The sequence below is a fragment of the Pteropus alecto genome, unplaced genomic scaffold (genome assembly GCF_000325575.1).
Source record: "Pteropus alecto unplaced genomic scaffold, ASM32557v1 scaffold484, whole genome shotgun sequence".
Classification (NCBI taxonomy): Eukaryota; Metazoa; Chordata; class Mammalia; order Chiroptera; family Pteropodidae; genus Pteropus; species Pteropus alecto.
In genome coordinates, this window is record NW_006435778.1 from 551,501 (window position 1) to 578,130 (window position 26,630).

The 26,630-nt window shown below is 38.3% G+C and overlaps 1 protein-coding gene across 8 annotated transcripts in view; it reads left to right on the forward strand.

Annotated features, from left to right (window-relative positions):
- ST3GAL3 (ST3 beta-galactoside alpha-2,3-sialyltransferase 3) overlaps positions 1–26,630 on the forward strand; it is a 153,007-nt gene that overhangs the window by 31,420 nt on the left and 94,957 nt on the right. For 3 of the 8 annotated variants that reach the window (XM_006911397.3, XM_015588966.2, XM_015588964.2), the window contains exon 2: positions 17,435–17,482. The exons of the other annotated variants lie outside the window; for them this stretch is intronic. In XM_006911397.3, the coding sequence (XP_006911459.1) occupies positions 17,435–17,482 (48 nt within the window). The remainder of the gene's footprint in view (positions 1–17,434; positions 17,483–26,630) is intronic. 8 annotated transcript variants of the gene reach the window in all.

Genomic DNA, 26,630 nt, shown 5'->3' on the forward strand with positions numbered 1-26,630 from the left:
CTCTGCATCTGTTAGATTACTTGACTCCATTATATCTGGATCTCTGTTCTGTTCTGTCATATGGCTTCTGCTTCTTTGTCTTCCCATTTTGGCTGCCTTTACATATCTGTTTCTATGCACTAAGCAAAGCTCCTAAGTCTCCTGTCTTATTAGTGTGGATTTGTGAAGTAGGTGTCTAGTGACACAGCCCAGAGAGGGGTTCAGCTGCAGGCCATATTTAGCCCAAGCCTCTACCCCTCTGAGGCCACCTGTTAAGATTCAGCAAGCAATCCACAGATGTTGTGTTTATAATTGCCTCAAAAGGCCACACCAGAAACTGAGGCCAGCTGCCTCCAATGTGAGACTAGGCGCTGCTCAGCAAGGGCACTTGAGTCGCTGAGGATATACCTGGATGTGGCTTGGATGGGTCCGTGAGTTGGGGGAAGAGGGGTTTCAGAGAATCCTCTGAGCTGAGTGATCTCTGTTATCCAGTTTGATGACGTCAAGGCTACAGTGGCTTTGTGTCCGCGCACTGGGAGGTGGGAGGGCTCAACTGGGAACAGTGGATACTGCCAGCACTTCTGTACAAAGCGATTCTCACTGGGCCCTCACTCCGACAATGTCTTCCTGTAAGTCTCTGGTGTCCCCTGCGTACAGCCGAATCGGCACTGGTGCTCAGAGAGAAAATCCGCTAGTGGACCTGGCCCCTTTAAGAGGCGTCTGCCGCTGCCGCAGCCTCCGTCTCACTCAGCTGCTCGAGACTGGGCAGCCCCACGTCCTCACCCTGTCCTACCTTCTGACGTTGCAGGGTGCTTTCTTGCATCTCTCTCTAGTTGTATGGCTTGTTCATCTAGATCCCGGGTGATTTTTCCTTGCTGCTTGCTCCTTGTTTCCATCACAACTTTGATTTGGTCGTCAGAGGGATGAACAGAGCCTCTATCATCTACGCTATTTTTTTTTTCCTCCTGCAGGAAAGGAAAAAAATATGCTAATATGCTAAGAATTTTTTATATGCTTTTTTGCTATCTGTATATCTTGTTTGGTGAGGTCTTTAAGTCTGGTGAGTCTGTTAAGGTCTTTGGCCCATTTTTAAATTAGATTGTCTTGGTTCTTATTGTTGAGTTTTAAGAGTTCTTTTGTATATTTTGGATAATAGTTCTTTATTAGATGTATCTTGTAAAATGTTTTCTCTCATAAAGAAATATTTCTCTCTTGTCTTTTCATTCTCTTCACAGAGCTAAAGTTTTTAATTTTAACAAAGTCCAGTTTATGAGTTCTTTATTTCATGGATTGTGCCTATAGTGTTATATCTAAAAAGTCACTGCCAAGCCCAAGGTCATCTAGATTTTCTCCTCTAGCTTCTAAAAATGTTATAGTTTTGTATTTTCCATTTAGGTCTGTGATCCATTTTGAGTTGATATTTGTGAAAGGTGTAAGGTTTATGTCTAGAGTCTTTTTGCATTTGGATATTCTGTTGGTCCAGCGCCACTTGTTGAAAAGACTGTTTTCTCCATAATGTCGCCTTTGTTCCTTTGTCAAAGATCAGTTGGCTATATTTGTGTGAGTCTATTTCTGGGCTCTCTATTCTGTTATACTGATCTATTTGTCTTTTCGTTTGCCAATACCATACTCTCTTAATTACTGTAGCTTTATAGGAAGTCTTAAAGTTGGGTAATACCAGTCTTCCAGTGTTGTTCTACAATATTATGTTGGCTTTTCTGGGTCTTAACCTCTCTATATAAACTTCGTAATTGGTTTGTTGATATCCACAAAATTACTTGCTGAGATTTTGATTGGGGTTGCCTTGAATCTATAGATCAAGTTGAGAAGAACCAACACCTTGACAATATTGAGTCTCCCTGTCCATGAACATAGAATATCTCTCCGTTTCTTTAGTTCTTTGATTTTGTTTATCAGAGTTTTGTAGTTTTCCTCATATAGATCTTGTACGTATTTTGTAAATTTATACCTAAGTATTTCATTTTAGGGGGATACTAATGTAAATGATATTTTGCTTTAAATTTCAAATTCCACTTGTTCGATGCTAGTTTATAGGAAAGTGATTGACTTTTGTACATTAAGTTTATCCTGCAACCTTCCGATAATCGCTTGTTAGTTCCAGGAGTTTTTTGTCAGCTCTTTCAGATTTTCTATGTAGATAATCATGTCATCTGCAGACAAAGACAGTTTTATTTCTTCTTTCCCAATCTGATATTTTATTTCCTTTTCTTGTTTTATTGCATTAGCTAGGACTTTTAGTACTGTGGCAAAGAGGGGTGGTGAGAGGAGACATCCTTACCTTGTTCCTGATCTTAGGGAAAGCTGGTTTCTTGCAATTATGTGATATTAGCAGGGTTGGTTTTTTTTAAATAGATCATTCTTTATCAAGTTGAGGAAGTTCTCTTTTCCTAGCTTACTGAAGTTTCTTATAATGACTGAGTGTTGGATTGTGTCAGATGCTTTTTCTGCATCTACTGATATGACCATGTAATTTTATTCTTTAGCCTGTTGATGCACTGGATTACATTAATTGATTTTCAAATGTTGGACCAGCCTTGCATACCTGTGATAAATTCCACTTAGTTGTGGTATATAATTCTTTTTATACATGGCTAGATTTAATTTGCTGATATTTTGTTGAAGAGTTTTATGCCTGTGTTCATGAGAGATGTTGATCTGCGGTTTTCTTGTAATGTCTGTGTATAGTTTTGGCATTAGGGGAGTGCCGACCTCAGAATGAGTTGGGACGCATGCCCTCTGCTTCTGTCTTCTAAAACAGATGGTAGAGAATTCGTTTAATTTCTTTCTTAAATGTTTGGTAGAATTCACCAGTGAACCCATCCAGGCCTGGAGCTTTTGTTTTCAAGGGATATTAATAATTGATTCAATTCTTTAATAGACCTAGGCTTATTTAGATTGCCAGTTTCTTCTTGTGTGAGTTTTGGCAAATTGTATCTTTTATAGAATTGGTCCATTTCATCTAGGTTATCAAATTTGTGAGCATAGAGTTGTTCATAGTATTCCTTTATTTGAAAGTCAGTTGCAGAGTTTTTGACACTTTCTCATAAATATCTCAGCTTGTATCTCCTAAAAACAAGGATATTCTGCTACATAGCCACAGTACCATTATCACACTAAGAAAATTAACTTAAAATTTTTGTGTTAATAATTAAGTATTAACTTACTAATCACAAGGGGGAAAATGTTCTGAGGGTCAACACCTTAACCAAATGATCAGATTTTCATCATCAATGTGACAGTCTGACATGATACGTCTTCTAATGTGATGCAATAAGAAATACTAATCACTTACAGAATGTTTGTGCCCCGAATTTTAACCTGAATCTAATCATGAAGAAATAATCAGACAAATACAAACTAGCTGACCTGGACTCTTAAAAAAAAGTTAGTGATTTGAGTAAACAAAATGAAGGAGATAGGCTGTTCCTAATTGAAAGAGGCTAAGGAGACAAACAAAATAGCCAAATGTAATGGTGAACTTTGATTGGAACCCATACATGAGAGAAAAAAGACATAAAAAACATTTGTGGGGGCAGATGGGTAAATTTTAATATGTACTGTGTATAATGATATTAAATCCTTGTTATTCTTACATAAAAATTTGTTAGTTGTGATTCCATTTCTAACTTTTTCTTTCCTTTTAATATTTTCATTCTGGTTTTACTGAGCAAATGGAACTGGATACCTTATAATGTACTTTAATAAAAATCAAAGCTGTTTTCTGTTTCATTCCCTGAGGAGAGTTTTGCAGTGAATGTTTCCAGAAGGCCACACCTTGCTATGTATATAGGTGTCGTATGGACCACTGAGCAGGCTTCCCTCTCCAGTGGATTCAGGACCTTTGCATTATTGATCATGAAATGGAGTTTTTAGGATGAGGACCAGAGAAAAGACTAGAGTAGGTAAGGCTAAGTGTGAGAAAGCCTTGTATAAAACAATAAATTAATCATCTCTTTAAGGGAGGTAGAACCAAGCATCCTGTGAATATTCCGAACTATAGACTTCTAAACGTCTGTTGTAACTCTATACCAATTCATTTGACTCTTTCTTTTATAGTGAAAAAGGGAGCGGTAGGATTTTTGTTTCCTAAAAATTACCTGTTTCTTGATGCCTTTTCACATCATTTGTTCATTCACTTATTAATTTATCATTCAATAATATTGAGTGTATGCTGTGTCAGGTGCTGTGCTAAATGAAGAGTATTGTGAAAAAGACAGTGCGTGTCACCTGGAATTTTTAATCTAGATGGGGAAACCAACATTAAACACAAGTAAATATTCTGTTCCATCTGTGGTAAGTGCTCCAAAGAAAAGATAGAGGTGCTGTGAGAGGGAATAATAGGAAAACTATTTCAACTTGAGATGTTACCTTAAAGTAAAGCTCTAAGATGTTTACCCTCACACCTCCATCCTCTGCCTCTGATTACACCCAGTCCCTGCTGCCTGATCGTTTTACATTCTTTTCCCTAGTTTTTGAGAACCAGCTATCATTCCTGAGTACTTTGAATATCAGTTTATAATTTGTTATCTTTGTTGAATAAAAGAAACACTCTTCTCTATTGCCAGAATCTGCCTAATTTTCAAGAGAAGCTGGAAATCTAGATTTTTATGTGAAATCTCTTGACTTATGAATGTTAACAAATTCAAATTTTTTCATAAATTTTGTGAGCTAACCAACATATCTATGAGCCTCCAGTTTGCAACATCTGCTTGGGAGGCACAGGGCACAGAAGTCTAGGTATAGGAGAATTCTAAATTAAGATTAGCTGAAACTCCATTCCTGTCCAGCCATAATTAAAAAATAAGTTACTGAATAAAAGACTCAGAATACTAAGGACAGGAACCAATAGGTTATTTAAAACCAAGTCCTTTTTATTTTCTCTGCAATATACTATGGAGTAATTAATCTTCACTGATTTTTTTAACCCTCCACTGGTGAGGTTTCTTTCTTGATTGTACTAAGTCAACATCTTTGTCACCACACAGTTACATGATTTTTTTTCTTGTGATGAGAATTTTTAAGATTTATTCTCTTAGCAAATTTTACATATGTAATATAGTATTATTAACTAGTCATAATGCTGTATATTACATTCCCGTGACTTATTTTATAACTGGATGTACCTTTTGACTCCCTTCCCTCATTTTACCGGTTCCCCCAACTCTGGCAACTACCAATCTGTTCTCTGTGTCTATGAGCTTGTTTTCTTAAAATTTTTAAAGACCCCACATATAAGTGAGAACATATGGTATTTGGCTTTCTCATTTCACATAGCATAATGCCTTCAAGGTCCATCCATGTTGTTGCAAATGGCAAGATTTAATTCTTTTTTATGGATGAATAATATTCCATTATGTGTGTGTGTGTGTGTGTGTGTACCACATTTTTTTTTTTAGTCCATTCATCAGTGGGCTCTTAGGTTGTTTTCATATCTTGGGTATTGTAAATAATGCAGCAGTGAGCATGGGAGTACATATATCTTTTCAAATTAATGTTTTCATTTTCTTCAAATAAATACCTAAAAGTGGAATTGCTCTATTATTTGGTCGTTCTCTTTTTAATTTTTTCAAGGACCTGTCATACTATTTTTCATACTACATTCCCACTAACAGTGCACAAGGACTTTCTTTTCTTCACATCCTCACCAACACTTCTTATTTCTTGTCTTTTTTATAATAGCCGTTCATACAGTGTGAGGTGATATTTCCTTGTGGTTTTGATTTGCATTCCTCTGATGATTAGTGATATTGGGCATCTTTCATGTACCTGTTGGCCATCTCTGTGTCTTCTTTAGAAAAATGTCTATTCAGATGCTCTGCCCATTTTAAAATCAGATTTTTTTTTTTTTTTTTTGCTGTTAAGTTGTATGATTTCTTTACATATTTTGGATTTTAACTCCTTATCAGATTTATGATTTATAAATATTTTCTCCCATTCAGTAGGTTTTCTTTTCATTTTGCTGATGGTTTCCTTTGTTTTGTGGAAGCTTATTAGTTTGATGTAGTCCCACTTGTTAATTTTTGCTTTTGTTGCTTTTGCTTTGATGTAAAGCCAAGAAATCACTAAGACTGACATTGAGGAGCTTACTGCCTTTGTTTTTTCTGGTAGTTTTATGGTTTCAGGTCTTACATTCATGTCTTTAATCCATTTTGAGTTAATTTTTGTGTAGGATGTAAGATAGTGCTACAGTTTTATTCTTTTGCACGTAGCTGTCCAATTTTCCCAGCACCGTTTATCGGCGAGACTGTCCTTTCTCCATTTCCTGTTGTATATTCTTGGCTCCTTTGTCATAAATTAATTGACCTTATAGGCAAGGGTTTATTTCTGGGCTCTCTATTCTGTTCCATTGATTTGTGTGTCTGTTTTTATGCCAATACCATACTGTTTTGATTGCTATAGCTTTGTGATATAGTTTGAAATTAGAGAGCATGATGCCTCCAGTTATGTTCTTCTTTCTCAAGACTACTTTGGCTATTCAGGGTTTCTTTTGGTTCCATACAAATTTTAGAATTGTTCCGTTCCTGTGAAAGTAACAGTTTTCTTAAAACATAATTTATACACCATACAACTGACCCATTGAAAGTATATAATTCAGTTTCTAGCATATTCACAGAGTGTGCAAACATCACCACAGTTAATTTTAGGCCATTTTTATTACCCCAGAAAGAAACTCCATATCCATTTTTAGTCATTCTCCATTTTCCACCAACCACTCCCAGCCCTAGGCAGCTACTAATCTTTCTGTCACTATAGATTTGCCTATTCTGGACATTTCATGTAAATGGAATCATACAATATGTGGCCTTTTGTGATTGGCTTCTATTTTCATAATGTTTCAAGATTCATCCATGTCGAATCATGAATCAATACTTTGTTCCTTTTTATGATGAAATAATATACCACATTTTATTCATTCATTAGTTGATGGACATTTAGCTTGCCACTTTTTGGCTATTATGAATAAACTGCTGTAAACATTCGTGTTCAAGTTTTTGTGTGGATGTAAATTTTAATTTCTCTTGGGTACATATTCTTAGCAGTAGAATTGCTGAGTCATATTAACCTGTTGAGGAACTCCTAGAATGTCTTCCAAAGCTGTCTCACTATTTTACATTTTCATCAGGATATATTCCATTTCTCCCCATGCCGTCCACTCTTTATACTTAAGATGAATAACAGTGATGACAACCAATTACAACTTTTCCTTTTTCAGTATGAGTACTGAGAGGTGTGTATCTTCTTTTTTAAAATAGAAATTGTACAGAGTAATAGGTATATAAAATTTCTCATGACAAAGTATAAAAACTTTGTTGAGCAACTTTTCATTTTGTTCCCTCCTTTTGTCTTAACTAAGTTATTTCTTGAGAATGGAATTGTACCATGCTCTTTTAATTATAGCCATATTAAGTGCATATTTTTCCCAGATAAAGGCAATAATGTCATACAGCAAATGACTTAATGTCATATGGCAAATGACTTAATAGTCTCATCCTCTCCAAGGGTCTCTGGCACACGAGAATAATGCAGACCATGCTCTCACAGATTGTGTGTGTGTGTGTGTGTGTGTGTGTGTGAGTAGGTGATTTGGATTTTAAAAATTATATCAGATTTTAAAGCAAATCCAAGACATGTGATTTTAACTATAAACACTTCAGTATGCATCTTTAACAGATAAGAGCTTTTTAAAATGTAGTCATCATTCTATTATCTCGCATTAACCCTAATTCCTTAATATTTTCTAGTACCTCTTCTACATTCCAATGCCCGTAATTATCTTAAATATGCCTTTTTGCAATTGGGTTTTTTTTTTGTTTTGTTTTTTTTGAGTCTGGATCCAAACAAAGTCTACATATTTGGTTATTTTGTCTTTTAATTATCTTTTATTCTAGACTAATTATTTTTGATAGCTCATTTTTAGATAAGTAAAACAATCAGAAAGTAATATAAGGCAGTATTTAATAAGACATTAAGTAGGATATGATCAAATGTGAGGCATATAGGTTTTTAATAGACTCTTCATTGACCCTATTGGTAGATATATGATATATAGGTTAGGGAACCAAATCAACTAGATTCGAAGCCCCAGCCCTGCCACTGTAGGCTGTGCAATTTTATACAAGTTAATTGAGTGTTTGTTCTTCTTAAAGTTATACAAGTGTTATTGTTACATGTAACTATATACGTATAAAGTTATACATATTCTAGTATATATATTAGTTCAAAGAGACAATTCTATAAGGCTTGTCACCAACAAAAACAACAGAAAAGGCACTCCCCCATTACCACATGACTTGAATTCCTACCTCCAAGAGGCATCCATTTTCAACTCTCTTAACTTACTTTGTTTAGTATATACCTCCAGATCTCTAAATAACATACTTATATTGCCAGTTCTTGATATTTCTACTTCGAGTATTATCTGTGACTCGATACAGTAGAAGATGAATATTTAGTACTCTGTCACACTCACTACTCCACCACAAATACGAAGTCAATCCTCCCTTTCTCCTAATACAATTTAAATGACATTCAATTCGTATATTATGATCATGAAAATGCTGTTTATAGATACTATGATTACTGTTTTTTCACTGTAGATTTTGTTTTTTTTTTCCTGAAGTCGATAATAGTCTTGCTTTTTGTTTTGCTTAGTTTTCTATGTGCTTATACAGAGAAGACTTAGACAACCCTAATCTCTTCCTCAGTTGTATAAATTTTTTCTCCATATGTTCAAACACATTTGGTAGTCTATAGTTTCATTTTCCTGAAGAGATCTCTCTAGGAGCCTTCTGACATACACTACCCTGGACTGTTTGTTCTCTGTCCCTAATGCCCAGCTATGGTCTTGAAGTCTCATTTCACCATAATCCTCTTGTGATATAGATCATTTCCTGAATCTCATGTTTTTTCATTTTCTTCTCTACTAATTCCTGAGAAAGGATGCATGAGAGGTAAATTTTTGAGACCTTGCCTGTATGAAAATGTATTTTTTTCTACTCTCATACTTAATTGACAGTCTGCCTGGATATAGAATTCCTGATTGGAAATTGCTTTCCCTTGGTATTTTGAAGATATTGCCCCAATTCATTCTATGCTTTCTGTGTTCCTGTTGAGGGTTCTTATGCCATTCTGATATTTTACTCTTTGTATAGAACCTGTTTGTTATTGTTCTCTCTGGAAATTTGAATGTTCTGAAATTTCATGATGCCGTACCATGGTACAAGGCTATTTTCATATTGAGCTGTATACTCAGAGGCCCTTTCAAGTTCAAAAACTCAAGTCTTTTAGTTATATTGAATTATTTATATTGAATTATTTCTTTGAGTATTTTCTCCCTTTCATTTTTGCTTGTTTTCTCTTCCCAGAACTCCCATATTTAGATGTCATATCTCTTAGACTGGTCTTCTAATTTTTAAAAAATCTTTTCTCCTATTTTTCGTCTCTGCCTTTTGCTTTACATTCTTTACATTCTGAGAGAGTTCCTCTACTTTTTTTCCAGTGCTTTTTATTTCTGCTATCATGTTTTAAGTTTCTGAGTTATTTTTCCTTTTTATTCATTAAATACACCTCTTTTTAGAAGATGATATCTTTTATTTTGGTCTTTGTCTTTATTTTTTTTATTTTATTTTTTTAAATGCCAGTATATTTATTATTTTTTTATACTATATATACATACTTTGTTTTAACATTTTATTTTTTTATTTTCCCCCTCCCTTCTCTTAACCACTAGTCCATTGTCCATGTCCATGAGTCTCTGTTTGTTTGTCCTGTTCATTTGTTGCTTTTAGGTTTATATCCCAAATATGTGAGGTCTTTGTCTTTACATGAGATACTTTCCTCTAATGCCTTGTGACCTTGGCTGTCCACCTATACTTAAGAGTGTGGTGTCTTGTTTTTTTGTATGGTCTTCTCTCCGACTTCCAGTAGTACCTCGTGCTGCCAGTGATTGAGCCTTTAGGGAGTTCTGTAGTGTTCTTCAGGTTACATCTCAGCTCTCCCCAATACTAGTATAGGATGCAGCCTTCTTGGGTTTGCTGAGTCAATTCCAGTTGTTCACTTTCCAACTTTCAGACTTTTGTTGCAGGTGTCTCCTCTTTCGTTTTCTTTGTTCTTGTGTACTTCAGCTTTACAACAATCAATCAGTCTATTCTGTCATTGGGGGGGTTTGGAAGGAATCAGAGGTATATGTGTTATATAAGTCAGGGTTCAGCAAACTGTGGTTCCTGTGCCAAATTCATTTCCTTCTTATTTCTAGTGTCCCAGTACTAAAACTTTCCCATGTCCCTGATGCTCCAGACCTCATCCTGCCATCCCACTTTCAGTTTCAGCACATGCCTATTTCCATTTTTATTCCAGCTGCTTCTGTTGCACACACAGGTGTTTGTAAGCGCTGCCACCCTCCCTCAGTTCCCCCATCTCATAGAGGATACTCCCAGACTTCCCGGTCTCGCTGTTGTTGCTGGTGCCCCAGGGGGCACCCTGCCCCTCCCTGATCCTCAGCCAAGTGCCTTTTGTCTCCTGGATGACATAGCAGTTTCTTCCTTCAATTTCATGGTGACTCACTTTTTAAAAATAGTCTTTGATGTGTCAAGCCTTTTTTAAAAGTCTAAACAGATTGTATTGACTAGTTCCCTTTTAGTCATGTGCATTTTTACCTCCTAAAAGAAATCCAGACATATTAACTAGGTATGATTTTACCTTCCTGAAACCACACACTACTCACTTTGCATGCTTCAGTGCCTCTCCAGCTGTTCCCGCCCTTCCAGCACAGCCTGTCTTATAAGGTTGTCTCATACCAGCTCATATACAGTCTCCTCCGTTTCGTCCCAAGTTCTCTCAGTGAAAATTCTCCCTTTTCCATCTGAACTCCTATAGCAACTTCTCTAGAGGATCGAAATTAGTTATTGTATCTCTGTTCTCCTCCTAATAGTTCAAAACTCTTTCATGTCAGGGGTCATACCTAATCTTTTCATACAGTCTCTTGAACTTAGTAAGAACTCTATATATGTTTGGTGAGTTAAACTACTGACAGAAATCTAAGGAAAAACTTCTTGACATAAGTCTACTATATCAATAGCTTCCACTTAAATCATTCACAGCTGAGTCCACACAATCTGATCGTTATACAGAAATTGTTCCCACTAAAGTTACAAATGCCCTCCTGATGAATAATTCTGTGGTGTCTTTTTATCCATCAGCTTCTTCCACCTCTTTGCCACATTTGGATATTCCTTCTTGTAACCAATTCTCACCTCCTATGGTTTCCTCTGTCCTGCTACTGCTATGTCTTTGATTATGTCACTGATTTTCTTCTGTATACCACATTCCCCTAAATTAATGGTTTTGTTGTATTTTCTGTCCTCAGACTTATTTTCCCCTCTATGTATCTCTAGGAATCTCATCTCTCAGATTTTGTTTATTTGGGATTGGGGTTAGGAAGGAAGAAATTGAGGTACTAAAACTATAGGTTAGATTCCTCCCCCCAGGATCTAAGCATTGGAGAAAGTAGAACAAGACACAGGTAGCCATATGGCCACTAATAAACGCCTAAAGTTGAGAGCTCTTTTATAAAGGCTAGATTGGAAAACATAGTTTAGATCCAAGGTCCAAGTAGGGCCCTCTACTTCTTCTGAGAATCGGGCCCTGTGGGGTAGGTTGCGCTTGGAGCGGGTCCAACCTGGTGCAGGGTCCACCTCGTCCACCTAGTGATCAGGAAGGCGGAGAGCACTCTAGGGTATTAATCCTTTTACTGGTGCCCCAGGATTACTCACCAGGGGTGCTTGTGGCTGCAGCGTTTATCCTGAGATACCTCACGGATTACAGTTCTAATCTTACTTCCAAAGTTTGCCATGAAATATCTTGCTTTTATTATTATTTTTGCATCACTCTAGTATATTGATGGTTTTTGGAAACAAATAACATTTTATTTATAGCATTCTGTTTACAAAATTTAGTGGTCTTTGGAAACAAATAACATCATTTTATTTATAGCATTCTGTTTACAAAATTTAGTAATTCTCAGTCACGGAAAATGTCAAGTCCTAGAAAATGGAGCATTTCTTTGCGTGATGTTAAATGAATGCTGACAGTGAGCTGCACTTTTTTTTTTCTAAACAGGAGAAGGTTGAAGCATGAGGACTGGAAGGTAGAAGAGGGGAGCCTACTCAGACTATAGATAGCTCCATGGTAGCAAGAGACATGAAAAGGAGAATCTCAAGTATAGATCAAGACTCAAGGGAACAGAGGAAAAGCTAAATCCTAAGGTCTCATGGAAGGATGATCCAGGGTATAGCTGGCTGCCACAGAGGCTGGTCCTGGAAGAACTAAGGCAGCTCTTTAAGGTGTCTTGTTGCCTTCAACAGCAGGGTTGTTGCTCTTCACTCTGAGGCTATGCCACTAACATGGGCCCCAGGGCTCAGCATCAAGTTCAGCCCATAGCCTCCAGGTCTCTTCTTTGTTTGTCTGCTTGTGTCTTCTATCAATGGCCCCAACTCTCTGTATTTCACAATTCAAGCCTCTACAAGGTGGAACCTATCTGCCCCATAAATGAGTCATCAATCTATAAACCGCATGTCCTTGGGTCAGGTACCCACCTGTGGTTCAGTTGTCAGGGGCCAGAGGAGAGGCAGTGTCATGTGGTTTAAATGAAGGTCCCTCCCAATCAAGCAGCAGTCAACATCTTTTGGCCCAAGCCAACTATCTGTGTCAAATGTATACCATGAGAGGTAGTACCTGAAAATGTAGCTTGTTCACTGCATAATTAAGCTTTGGAATCCTCTCCAACAACTGGAAAGACTGACTCCCATTCTTCATACTCCCTTTATATTCCTGTTATTCGCTTCAGAAACCAGACACAGGAAACATCTGACCATAATAAAAGATTTTCAGTAAATTCTAGGTTTTCTCATTGAACGAAGTCATGTGCAGCGATGCTCTGTTGTAGTTTGGTCTGGAATTCTGTTTGGTCACTTGTACAGCACACCACATGGCCGCCTCTGGCCTGGGAGCCAGGAACAGCTGGAGCCTGGGCTGCTTTAAATAAAAATGACATACTTGTTAACTTGAGAAGGAGAAGTCTGGAGAGTCTTGCTCTTTCTTGCAAAACAAACTTCTCAACTTGTTGATTACTAAATTTTCCCTTTAGCTGTCAAACTGGTTTATAACTAAAGTAATCTTACATCCTTTTGAATAAACACAAATAAATGATTGGTTAAACTGATTCTCAAGTCTGTGCCTTTAATGCTCAAAGCATTATCCATCAAAACATGGATGTCACTTCATGTGCCCCAGGGCTCAGCATCAGAAATTTCTTCCTGAAATTTCTACCTCTCATTTGCATCGTGGACAGATTAAAGACGCATGCTCTTGGGAGCATCCCACTATCACTGGAAATAATATTTGTGAAAACACTGACTTTACAGTAAAGCCGGACATCTGTTTGTTGCTTATCCTTTGCATACCCTTATCAAACTATTTTTATTTTAAGTGGCTGTTAACTTGTCTGTCTTCCTTGGCTGGAAGGCAAAAACTCTCTTAGTCAGTTCCATATCTCTAGTACAGGTATATCTTGTGGGTTCGTTCCAGACCATCACAATAAAGGAAGTATCACAATAAAAGGAGTTGTAATCTTTTTGTTGGTGGAGGGTCTTGCCTTCAGTTTGTAAAAACTGCAACATTTGTGAAGAACAATAAAGCTAAGAGCAATAAGACAAGGTGTGCTTGTATCTGGTACTTGCTAATATTTGTGGAAAGGAGGGAAGAAGTTTTAAAAAGCTCATTTATTTAGTCATTGGTGTAGCTGAGGTGTATTTCAGTGGCATGAAACGTAAGGATACCTCAGTAACTAGGGGGAAAAGTTGAACAGTTTTTTATCATGTACAGTGAGTAATGAAGGCAGTCAGAAACCTTCTGCATCGATACCAATGAGTTAGATGTTAAAATCCTAGAGCTGGATATAAGAGTTCTTTTTTTTTTTTTTTAACTTTTTCCTCCCTGGTACTATAAGTAATACATGTTTATTGTAGAAATTTTGCAAAAATATGGAGAATAAACATCACCTATCATTTTCTTTCAGAGACAACCACTGTTAACATTTAGTCCTTTTTCTTTTAGTCTTAGTTAAGTTTTAGTCATTTAGTTAACTTTTACCCTGTTTTCTTTATGTTTAGATTGAAAAGTTTAAGACATTATTTCAGGACTGCTTGTGAGTTCAAAGAGGTAAATTGCAGTTGGAAAAATACTTGTCAACTGCAATAAAAATTTGAGATGCTGTTTTTATTGTTGTTCATCTGGGCAGTCACCTCCTCCGAAAGCTTTTCCTAATCTTCTCCAGGTGAATGTGATCTCTCTCCTAGAAAGCTCCTTGGGCATTTTTCTTATTCCCCCTGCACTGATTTGTGAGAACGCTTGTATCTTCCTAGGATGAGGCCAGGCTTGAACTTCTGAAGCTTCCTGGTACAGGGACAGTTCAAGATTGACTTGAATTAAATGAGAATCTATATGCATAATGTGTAAAATATGACTCAGGTAATATCACCTTTGAAAGAAAGCAGGGACACTTACTAGCTTATTCATTTGTTTAATAAAAATATTGACCACTTTCTGTGTGTTGGTTAGCCACTGAGCTAGGCATCAGATCCTCAAAATGAATAGACAGTTGTCCTCAGGGATCCTGCAGTTTAATGAGAGAAAAAAGAGAAGTAAACAAGAATTATAATGCAGTATAATAATTCCATAATAGCAGTACAGCAATGGCATAAAGAAGAGAATGGGCAGAATTGATCGAGAAAGCTTCAAGAAGAGGGGATGATTGAGTTGAGTCTTACTGGAGAAGTGGGAGGTTTTTTTTTTTTCATGCAAACAGGCAGAAAAAATAGTATGTCTGATGTCTGAAGACATGAAGGCACATGTCTTTTGGGGGAAGCAGAAGTAGGTTAGCATATCTGGGACATGAGGTATATTAGTGGTGGCAAATGAAGCAAAAGGGTGAAGACCTTGAATGTCAGAGCTTGAACTGCATCTCACAGGCTATGGGAAACCACTGAAGCATTTTAATCAAGAGCAAAGACACAGTCAGGTAACTTTTTAGAAAAATCTTGCAGCAGTATAAAGGATGATGGAAGTGGGCTAAGTTGGAGGTAGGAGTATGGTTAGAGGTCTATTAGAACAGCTCCAGCAAAAAAAAAAAAAAAGGCAGATGTCCAGAAAAGGCAAATCTATAGAGATTAGAAGTAAATTGGTAGTTGCCTGGAGCTGGAGATGGGAACAGAGTGTGACACGAGGCATCTTTTTAGGGAGATGGAAATGCTCTAAAGTTGCATTGGTGCTGGTTGCACAGCTCTAAATTTTCTAAAACTCATTGACTTGTATACTTAAAATGAGTGACTTTTATAGTATGTAAATCGTAAGCTGAGAGAGGGAGGGAGTGAGGTGAGGGGGGGAGAACAAGGTTCTTTTCTGAAAGGTCAGTAGCGTTGAGAGGAGACAGATGTGAGAAATGTTGATAATTAGAATTTGTAAGAGTTAGACATTGATTGTATCTCACGGTGGTCAGCCAATCATGCTTCTACATTTTTATTAAACGATGTCAGCTCCACCTTTTACTTGATAGGTTTCAAAGCATATGGATCTGCGCTTAACTAGCAATACAGAATATCTGCCTCTGGATTCTTATCTGAACCCTTCCAGTTCTCTGCCACCCAGTTCTTTGTAGACATTTGGTTATGAGAAAAAAAATATATGTGAAAGATTGCCTGAAGAATTTGTAGTCCATTCATTTCTCTAAGACTATTATTCAGCAAATAGTTATTGAGTGCCAGGTCTTATGCTGGGAATGCAGCAGTGAAGAAAGCAGATATAATGTCCGCCTTTATGGAGCATGTAGTCAAGCAGTGGGGACAGATGTTGTTTACAGTTATGATAACTTGTGTCAGATTTCCTTGCGCAATAAGAAAATAACGTAGAAACTGAGATCTGAAGGATAAAGTGGGGGTGGGGGTGGGGGTGTGGCTGTAGACACTGGTCCTATATCCATCCAGCTGACATTCTTTTGTAGTAGGTGAGCCCTTTGAATGTGATCCCTTTTGAATCTGGGGTCTCTGAGGTTATCTTGGGCCTTAAATTATCTTGGTGTCCCTTATAATTGTGTTTATTGAACTGTACCCTAGCTTTATGCCATCATTTGTATTGGCTCATGTTATAAGAAACAGCCATCCAAGATTCACAATTACTTATAAAAATGTTGTAGAAGATTGTCTTCAACATCATGTAGCATCCTCCTTTATTAAGACCCCTCAAGAGAATTTTCTCTCTGATCACTGTAGAGTATTTGCTCTTATATTTTGGTCTTTTAGTTTTTCTGAAGCACCCTGTTCCATCTTGCTTCGGTTCTCCACAGTAGACATTTTCTCAGCCCGGAATGCTCCATTCTGTTCTTGTTAGGTTAACCTTTACTTCTCCTTCAGCTTTTAGTTCAAGTGTCACCTCTTTGTGAAAGCCTCCCGTAACCAGCACCCACTCCCCTTCCAAACTATGTCTGCTTCCTAATAGAAACTTTCACAGCATTCTTTTCTTTTTCATTTAATCAGTTTTTAGTTGAATAGTTTGTTGTTTGGTAATATTTTTTTCTCTTAGATTAATGGCAGGTAGATCCATGAAGGCAGAGACCATGCTTTTTTTTTTTTTTTTTGTCTGCTGCTGTATCTCAAAGTATAGTATCTTGTACCTAGTAGGTGCCCAGTAAATATTTACTGAACAGTTGAATAGATGAATGAATGAATGCATTGTAGGCACTGAATTTTGAAGCTGTTCATTTTCACCTTTTCTTTGGCCATTTAAGCGATCCGGCCTCCTTGATTCTAGCTGTAGCATTTGTATATGTCCTCATGGCATGCATTTTGTACACTAACATTCCCCCGACTACATAATATTTTTTTTCTTTGACGTCATTATTTTATTCCAATGTTTACTGTAAGTTCCTATAGGCCACTTTAATAAGCCTTTTGTTGGGGGGAAAATAATAAGCATTTGGGTATATGAGTAGGTAAAGAAAGGGAAAAGTCACAGGGGAATGTTAGTGCCTTTAGATGCAAGAGAGAACTTTTCTTATGCTTTGTTTTAATTTTTTTTGTTCACTATGAGAAGGAAAAATAAGTAAGTTTATCCCCTAATTTGGCAAGAAATGCCTCTGAAGAACTTGGGGCCTGTCTCTGCCTTGAGCCGTTCATCCCGGTGGCAGGAGGCTTGGGGCTGGGCTCAGCAGGGCCTCCTGGCCCAGTGGATGGGTGGGCATGGACTTGTGGAGGCTCTGTGCAGCTGAGTTCCATTCCTCTGTGCAGTTGACTTTCTCCTGGGGAGGGTTTGGGCAGAGCCAGTGGGAGCTTGTCTTTTTACTGTAAGAAAGAGAAAGAAATGAACATGTCCTCTTGTGTTGCAGATTCAGTGGTTCTATCCTTTGACTCCGCTGGACAAACACTAGGCTCAGGTACCAGTCCCTCCCCATCTATCATCCTTTCAGCACTGGCCACATTTGAAGTGGAGCCTAATGGGGTGGGGGGCACCTGGGGGGTGGGATGGGCAATGGAATACCTCAGAATTGAAGGAAAGTCTTAAGAAGCCTTTCTAGGGCCTCATGGTCTAGGAAGCAGTGGTGGGATGCAACACCTAGAAGATTTTGTCAATTGCTTTAAAAGTGTGCACTGAGAAGTTTGCTGTAGATGCTCCTTCCCCATCAGAATGGTTCAGGTTTATATAAAAAGATATGTCTTTTGTCAGAAAGAGTGGGGCAGAGGGCATTCAGAGACCCCAAATCTGGGAATGCTGGGGTAGTGACCATCAGGCTGCCTAGCAGAACACCAGGCTGGTGATACCATCGCAGCTTCCCGAGGACATGCACCCTATTGCCCATGTACATGCGCACCCCGTACACTCAAATACATACCGCCTCCAGGAGGTGCACTTTATTTTGCACTTTTCTTTACTGTGCACTTAGGCTAAAACTCCTACATGCTGACACACTTCCTCTCTTCCCTGTATCTATAGCGCAAGACACATAGATTGGCACATTTGCCCTTTTTACACAAAATCATTCGGGCTCAGTGGGGCTTGGCTCTCATGTCTGAGACAGTCTCCTTGCTTCATAAAACTGTGCTGTTGGCAGCAGAAAGTAGTCATTTCAGCGTGGACAGGGAAATGATGTTCACAGAATATGATCACAGCCACCACTGTTTACTGAGGACCTTCTGTGTGCCAGCACTGTGCTAAATGCTTTATACACATCTTCACAAATACTTCACAAAAGAGGAAATCCAAATGGCTGATAAACCTATGAAAAGATATGTGATTACATTAGTGCCTAAGGGAATGCAAATTAGAATTACAGTGAGATACCACTATATATCTATCAAAATAGCAAAACTTGAAAAGCTTGATGTTCCAGTTTTGGTGAGGCTGTGGTACAGAGGTTTCTACTGGTCAGAGGATAAATTGGTTATCACCACTTCGGAAAAGACTATGTGTTAGCTAAATTTGAATATATACATACCTCATGACCTGGCATTTCCTCTCCCTGGTGTTTTCTTTGCATAAATGGGGGCTTATATGCATACCAGGATATGTGGACAAGATGCATGTATAAGAATCTATTTCTGTCACCGGATGCAGCTAAAGGCTTGGACATAATGCATTTAGCAGCTATTTGAGAACTCCGAAATATAAATAGTAGCAGATAGATTAGAGGAAAAGACTAGAATTAAAAGCACTACTACACTGGCAGTGAATTTCTCATTTTTCTTTTGATATTTCATGTCCTAGACTCGAGGCAGCCCAAAACCCAGCAGTGGACACCAGGGCACAGAGGGAATTCCAGAAGACCTTTAGTTATGGCTCTGGAGTGGGAATGGGGCTCTAAGGCTCAGACAGAGGGGGAAACCCAAGGGTTAGTCTTTCCTCTGTTCTCTCGTGCCCTAGTTCCTGGGCTGTCCCACAGTGGTGGTAGCCACAGTGGAGCCCTCAAGCACCTAAAACTGAGGAAGGGAAACCTTCCTCTCTGAGCAGAGGAGCTGTAATCCCAAGAGAGTGACAAAATTCGGTTGCCTTTTTCTCTCTCTGCCTTCGCGCTGCTTGGCCCCAGGTTTAGGTACAGTGCAGGAAACAAGTTGTATGTGGTAACTAAAATCCCAGCTTTCTGGCCAGAGAATCAAGAAGGGGAGGCTCGATGAATTGGAAAGTACAGGAACAACAGAGAAAGAGAAACTCAGGAAAGTGATGCCATGAATTTGTTTATGAACTTCCAGCCTAACCCCTGAGCTGTGTACGCATGCATCTGATTCCAACCAATATACCAAAGACTTTGAGAACTGAACTAAGGAATAGACCATGGCTCAAGTCCCAGACTGAACACTGAGTGAGTGATACATGAGAGGACACACCTGAATATCTTTTGAAAATGGAGCTGGCATTGAAACCACAGCCTACATAATGCTGGTCAGAACTGGCCACCTAAATTCTCCCTGGTTGATTGTCTGATAAAACAAAAATATCAGCATTCTCCACTGGATTTAAATAAGACCTAATGTTTCATAACATAGTATTCAAAATATCCAGTGTACAATCTAAAATTAGTCATCATATTAAGAACCAGGAAAATTTCAATTTGCATGGGACAGATGATGAATAGATCCCAGTGCCGAGATGACACAGATGTTAGAATAATCTAACAAAGGCTTTAAAGTAGCCATTATGAAAATGCTCTCAAAGGTAAGGGCAAACACTGTTGAAATGATTGGAAAGATAGAATATGTTAGCCAAAAAAAAAAAAAGAACTAAATTAAGATTTAAGAAAAAATACAATAACTGAAGTTTTAAAAACTCAGCTGAATGGGCTCAATAACAAAATGGAGATAACAGAGGAAAGAATCAGTGAACTTGAAAATAAAACAATGGAGTCTAGGGCCATGCTACCCTGAACAAGCCCAATCCTGTCTGATCTCAGAAGCTAAGCAGGGTCGAGCCTGGTTGGTACTTGGATGGGAGACCACCTAGGAAAATGAGGTGCTGTAGGTGTTTTTTAATTAAAAAATGTTTTTTTAATTACAATGGAAATGATCCAATCTGAACAACAGAAGAGAAAAGATTTGAAAAGTTGAATGGAACCTCAGTGACTTATGGGATAATACCAGAAGGTTTACTATCTGTGTCATTGGACTCCCAGAAGAAGAGAAAGAGTGCAGTACAGAAGAAATATTTGATGAAATAATAGCTAACCCACCCAGATTTGGTGCCTTAGTGGCATTTATCGTTGGAATGAAAAGGTCAACATTAAAAAATTACTCAGTATAATCTACCATATTAACTGTCAACAGAAGAAAAACTAATGGTCATGTTAATTGATGAAGAAAAAACATCTGACAAAATTTAACATCTACTCATAATAAAATCTCTCAGCAAACTTAGAAGGGAACTTCTTCAACCTGGTATAGGGCATCTACAGAAAACCTGGAGCAAACATCACACTTAATGGTAAGAGACTGCTCTCCCCCTAAGATCAGAAACCACTTTTGAAAGTCCTAGCCAGTGCAGCAAGGTAAGAAAAAGGAATACAAAGAATACAGATTGGAAAGGAAGAAATAAAACTAACCCTCCTCATTACATAGCACGATTGCCTACATAGAAAATCTCAAGGAATCTACAAAAACTAGTAACTGAATTTAGCAAACTGACAGGATATGAGATCAAAACACACACAAAAAAATTGTATTCTATGTACTAACAATGAACAATTGAAAATCTAAAATTAAAAGAAAAAAACATTTACAGTATCTCACCCCAAACCAAACTACTTATGTATAAATCTGACGAGACGTGTAGGATCTGTATGTTGCACCTTGTTCCTCTCCCATTTTTCCTTTCCCATTTATTCAACTGTTCAAGCCACAACCTAGGAATTTCCTTGATTCTTCCTCTTCCTCACCTTTTCCCACTTTTTCTATCTTCACATTGTTTCCTTGTCCAGTCATTTCTTTCTAGCACCACTGTCCAAGGTACCATTTTCTCTTCCCTAGACAAGTGAACATCCCCTAACTGGTCTCTCTGTGCTCATTTGTTGCCTCCCAGCAATCCATTTTCCACATTGTTGCCAGAGTGATCTTTCAAAAATGTAAATCAGGTAATACCTTATTCCCCCTGAAATCTCTCCATTGACTTCATGGTGCACTTAAAGTAAAATTCAAACTCTGTGACCTATAGGGCCCTACTTGCTGGCTGCTACTTCAGTTTCTCTCTGTTTATCTCATACTTTCACTTTAGTCCATTTACCCCTCACTGACCTCAAGCCACTATATGCCAGGTCCCTTCCTGCTTCCTGGCCTTTGTACTCACCATTTCCTCTACCTAGAACGCTCCTACCTCCTGCTTTGCATGACTGTCTCAGGTCTCTGTTGAAATGACACCTCTGCAGGAAGATCTCCCCAGACCACTTTAAAGTCATCGATTCTCGATTCTCGTGGCACCCAGTCCTTCTCTAAGAAGGTAGGTCTTTATTCCTTCTTAGCAGTCATCTTTCCTTCAAATTATCTGCTTATTTACTCACATACTTTTGGTCTCCCTCACTAGAATGTAGGCTTCATTTGGTCAGGGACATTGCCTATCTTGTTCATCACTGTGTCCCTAGTACTTAGAACAGTACCTGGCACATTATAAGTACTCAGTAAATATTTGTTGAATGAAGAGTAGAAACAATAGTGTCCATCCACTTAATGAATACTTAAGGATTACATAAATAATAGCACATCCATCCAGTGGAATACTGTGCAGCCATTAAAAATGATGATGCAGTTTTATTTTTATTGACACAGAAGATGTCAAGGATATTGTTGAGTGAACAAAAGAGAAACAAACATCATGCATATTGAGGCCACATGTAAGTAAAATTACGCACATTTGCACATTTATTTGTGGAAAGAGATTTCTGGGAAGATATTCACCAAAATGTAACACTTAATTTTAGATAATAAGAGTTTCAAATGGTTTTTACTTCATTCTTTGTAAGTTTTTTACATTTGAATTTTTACAGTAACCATGTTATTCATACAACTGGGAAAAATAAAGTTATTTTTGTTTGGCGAGAGGAACAATGTCTTATTTCATATAATAATTGCTTAGTGATTATTTATACTTATCTACCTACTAGGTGTTAAACTCCATGAAATTTAAGATACATACTGCAGAGTGAGTCATTATTTTCTATATCCTATCCCACTGCTCTTTTGAGCTGTCTTTCCTCATAATCCTCCTGCAGGATGCCCTAGCGTGGTCTGGACACACTTGATATCATGAATCGAATTGAATTCGTTGCATGCCCAGCTGTCATCAAGAACAGAAGGGAAATTGGTGCATGACCTGTTTGCCTTCACTGGGATGGGGCTTCTGCCTACCACTGAAGGGTCCACTCTCCACTGGCCCCAGCACCGTCACACTGGTGAAGAGCTGTGCTGTGCTCAGATGGAGGGCTCATAGTCACAGGAGACCCAGTCTTATTAGGACCTTCTTGCTAGGTTTCTCTCCTTTCCCATGCCAGCATACACCCATTTGAGACTGGATTTCAGTTTGTGAACTTCCAAGTTATTTTACTGGGTCAGTTAATTTAGTCTAGGTCAGTGAATTTTTCTGTGTTTATTTTATAAAACTGCTTTTCCTATTTTAGTCTGTCTTTGATGAATTGATCCTATGTTATGATTTATTTCCTGACTTATGATGTGGGAGCTGTTTGCACTTTGGTCAGGCCTCTGTGGACTCCCACAACTCATGAGTGGGCATGGCTAGGGCTCCGGCAGGGGGTGGGAGATAATAGTAGATAATTGCTCTCATGGCAGCTGCTCTCCTAATATGAGGATCTTGTTTTTTTTCTTACCACTGAGAGTCAGTATGGCATAATGTAAAGAAGGAAACTTAAGAGTCAGACCTGGGTTGGATTAACAACATCCCAGCTGGTCCACTTATTGATTGGAAATATTGAACATGTTATTTCCCCTCTCTAAGCGTCTGTTTTCTCATCTGTAAAAAGGAGATACTACCTACCTCATAGGGTTGTAAAGATTAAATTGAGGGTGTAGGTGAAAGTACTGAGAGCAGCATGAATACACAGTAGATGCTCAATAAAGAGTAGTTCCCCTCGTTTTCCCCTTCGTCTGGCATGTTTGACAGTCCACTTAGGACTGTTGCCAACTTCCTCCTCCACCTAAACCGTGGCATATGTTACTTATGCTTACATTAGTCCATAACTTTTATTAGAGACTGTGCAGTGCCATTTCTTCAGAAATGAGGGGCCTATTTAGGTTAGGATAGGACCTCATTTTATTTACCCTTCTGCCCTTTACACTTAGCAATTCATCATGGCTTGGAGATTAGAGCCAAAGACCCTTTCAAGAAGATCTGGCAGCAGAGCTTCTTCTCTTATGTGGTTGGAATTTTTTTGCCTTATGGCCATATTTTTATCCCATAAAGTAAACTTTTATATATTGCAGTAATGTTCCTCAAACTGGTCTTCATGGGAAATATTTATTGTTGTTATCAGCAGTGGTTATATAATAAGCATCTGCTTTGTGCAAAGCACAGTGACAGATGATGGGAATTTGTGGTGGTTCTTTAGAATGAAAAAAGGAAGTGGATCACTGGAGACCAAAAACGCCAGCAGCACGCCTGGTTCCCAGTGTGCATCTGTATTCCCTGAAATTCCATTTGGGGGCTGAGAATCCTGAAGGTGAGCCTCTATCTGGTAGGACACAGGTCTTGAGGAACTTTGAGGAACTTTGACGAACTCCTTTCATCCTCAGATAGGATCTCATTGTGTAGTATGGTGCTCCTAGCTGTTTACACATGAGAGCGTGGGTAGAGAGTGATAACATTTGTACACCATGCTAAGATAAGCAGGAGGGGACTTAGGGTTATCTAAATAGGTCATTGTGAAAACATTTATAATTTTCTTTACATTATAAAATTATGAGCAAAATGAAATACAAAGTATTACTGAATCTATTAAATGTTGAATAGAAACTTGAGTTTGTTTCAATGTTCATAAAATTTTTGTCATAAACTGGCTACTCATAGATGGTCAGTTTTCATAAACGTTCTATATATGCTTGAAAAGAATGTGCATTCTTTACTTGTTGGATGTAAGATACTCCATATCAGTTCACATTTATTAATTATTCTGTCAAAATCTCAATTCTCACTAATTTTGTGAGCCTGAGTTTTCAGTGGTATATGTTTCCATTATGATGACAGGAGACCCAGTGTGTTTTTCTCCTTGTAATTCTGTTAATTTTGCCTTGTATAGAGAGGAGTGTCATTATTAGGTGCATACACACCTTTGTGCATGGCCTCCTTTTGTTTATGTCCAGTTTCTGAACTTCTAGGAGTTTATATGAGTTAGAACACAATGTTATTCCTTTGAGATGGCAATGGAAGAATTAATGTTTAATTTCAAAGACTAGTCATCTGAAAAAGCACTTTATGCATTCACAAGTCTAACTTGGTGCAAGTTCAGAAGGAGAAGAGCAGAGACTTGCATCAGCCATGCCATTTCTCACCTGGAGCCAGGCAAAGGACACATATGTGCTCCTTGGTTGGTTTTTTTTGTAATGCTGGGCGTTCCAGCCTGGCTGAGGCAGGAAGCCTAACCCACCAGACTATGCATCTCTCCTTCACTGCATGCTTGCTGCTTTGACACCTGGGAGGAGAGTACCCTCAGGTGCTGGGAGAACTATATAATGCACATCAGTACACATTGTGCCTAGTCGACTTGGGAGTCCCAGCATTTTCTGTTCTTATTACAGACTTGGCATCAGTGGACTGCCAGGGAGACCTGGGCTTTACTGCCACCTTCCCCAGAGGTGAATTGTCCCTGAAGAGTTGTTACACTCAAAATAGCATTTCCATTGTTTAGATTGAATTCACATGCAACTTTAAGAACACATTTGTATACAGGGAAATGCTATGGGATCCGTAGCCTCGCCCAAACCCAACAATAAGAAGCTCTGCTCTTGTACTCATAAGAGCATTATACCCATGTCTTCCTGATCATTTTCTATTCTAGTTTACATTTCCTAAAGATTATATTTAAACTTTCCTGCTAGTCAGATCTCCATGAGGAACTGTGCACAGATTAGACCATTAGTAACAGCTTATGACTATGTGGCATATAACAGCTTATAAATATGAGAGTAGAGCACTTCTCAGGCAAGATTCCTGGCTGGATTGGAGATGGGGCAGTCACTCGTTACTCAGGAGCCTCAGGAAGTCTTTATGGAGAAAGTTAAATTTTAGGCTTTTATAAATGACAAGAGGGAATTACCTTGGCATATTTAGAGTCAATAAAAGAGAACCCTAAAGTAAAAGCCAGAAACTGAAATGAAGGAAGAGTGTCTAAGAAGGGCTAGGTCAGACTCTCCATGGGCAGGTGACTGCGATATAATTAGCTGGATAGGCTGAGAGCCAGCAATGGCCAGAGCAAGGGAAGCACTAGTGTACAAGGTAGTTGAGCTAGTTATGGGGAGAGACATGCTACTGTCACCATGGCTGCCACCATTAATATTGCCCTCTTCCCTCAAGGGGTGGAGGAAAACAAAGAATCCAGGACTTAGGACTATTTATTAGGCTCCCTTGGTCATTTGGTCACTCCATTTATTCTTCCATTTATTCTGCACGTTTACAGAACAGTAGTTCTATGCCAGATTCTATATTAGGTGCTAGAGGTACAGATACATAATGTTAGAGTTGTTTAATTGTATGCAACAGAAACTGACCAAGCTAACTCAAAAGAAAAAGGAATTTACTGGAAGGACATAGGTACCCACAGAATCAAATTAAAAGCCTAATAGCTGGCCCTCAGGACATGAAGGGCAGTGCCAGGAATCTAGATTGCAACAAATGGTCCATCTCTTCATAGTTTTTCTCCCTTGTATCACTTAGCGTAAGAGAAAAAGAGTCCAATCAACCTAGATTTTACCAAGTAACTATGCTTTGGTTAGGCTAATCCTGTGGACAGTCTCACCTCTTGCCAGCAGTGAGGGAAGAGTAGTTGCCTGAAAGAAATTCAAGGGGCTTATTTCTAAAGGAGGACAAAAACAACAGATGTGCACTACAGACTTACGAGCAAATAATGGCAGAAATGCATTAAGTTCTCTCCATTTGGTGATGAGCACATATAAGGAAACAGGCTAATGGTTTAGATCAGAGAAGGCATTAATTCCTCATTCTTTTAACATGCCAAGCACAATGTTAGTTATGATGCCTTAGCAGAACTTCTAGTCTCATGGAGGAAAGACACTAGTCAAATAGTCTGATAAATGTATAATTCCAAACTGGAATTTAAGGGCTCTGAGGACAAGTAATGAACATGTAAGGGGGTTGCAGTTTAGACAGAAGGGTCAGGGAATGTTCTTCAAAAAGACTGTGTTTTAACCAGGGTCTACAGGATGAGCAAGAATTAACCAAATAAAGAAATGAGGACACATTTCGGGCAGGAAAAAAACTGCTCCTAAGGAAAAGTCCTATGTTGAGAGAGCTCATAGCTTATTTAGGGAATACAATTAAGACCAAATGGCCAAAGCAGAGAGCATAGGGGAGGAAAAAGT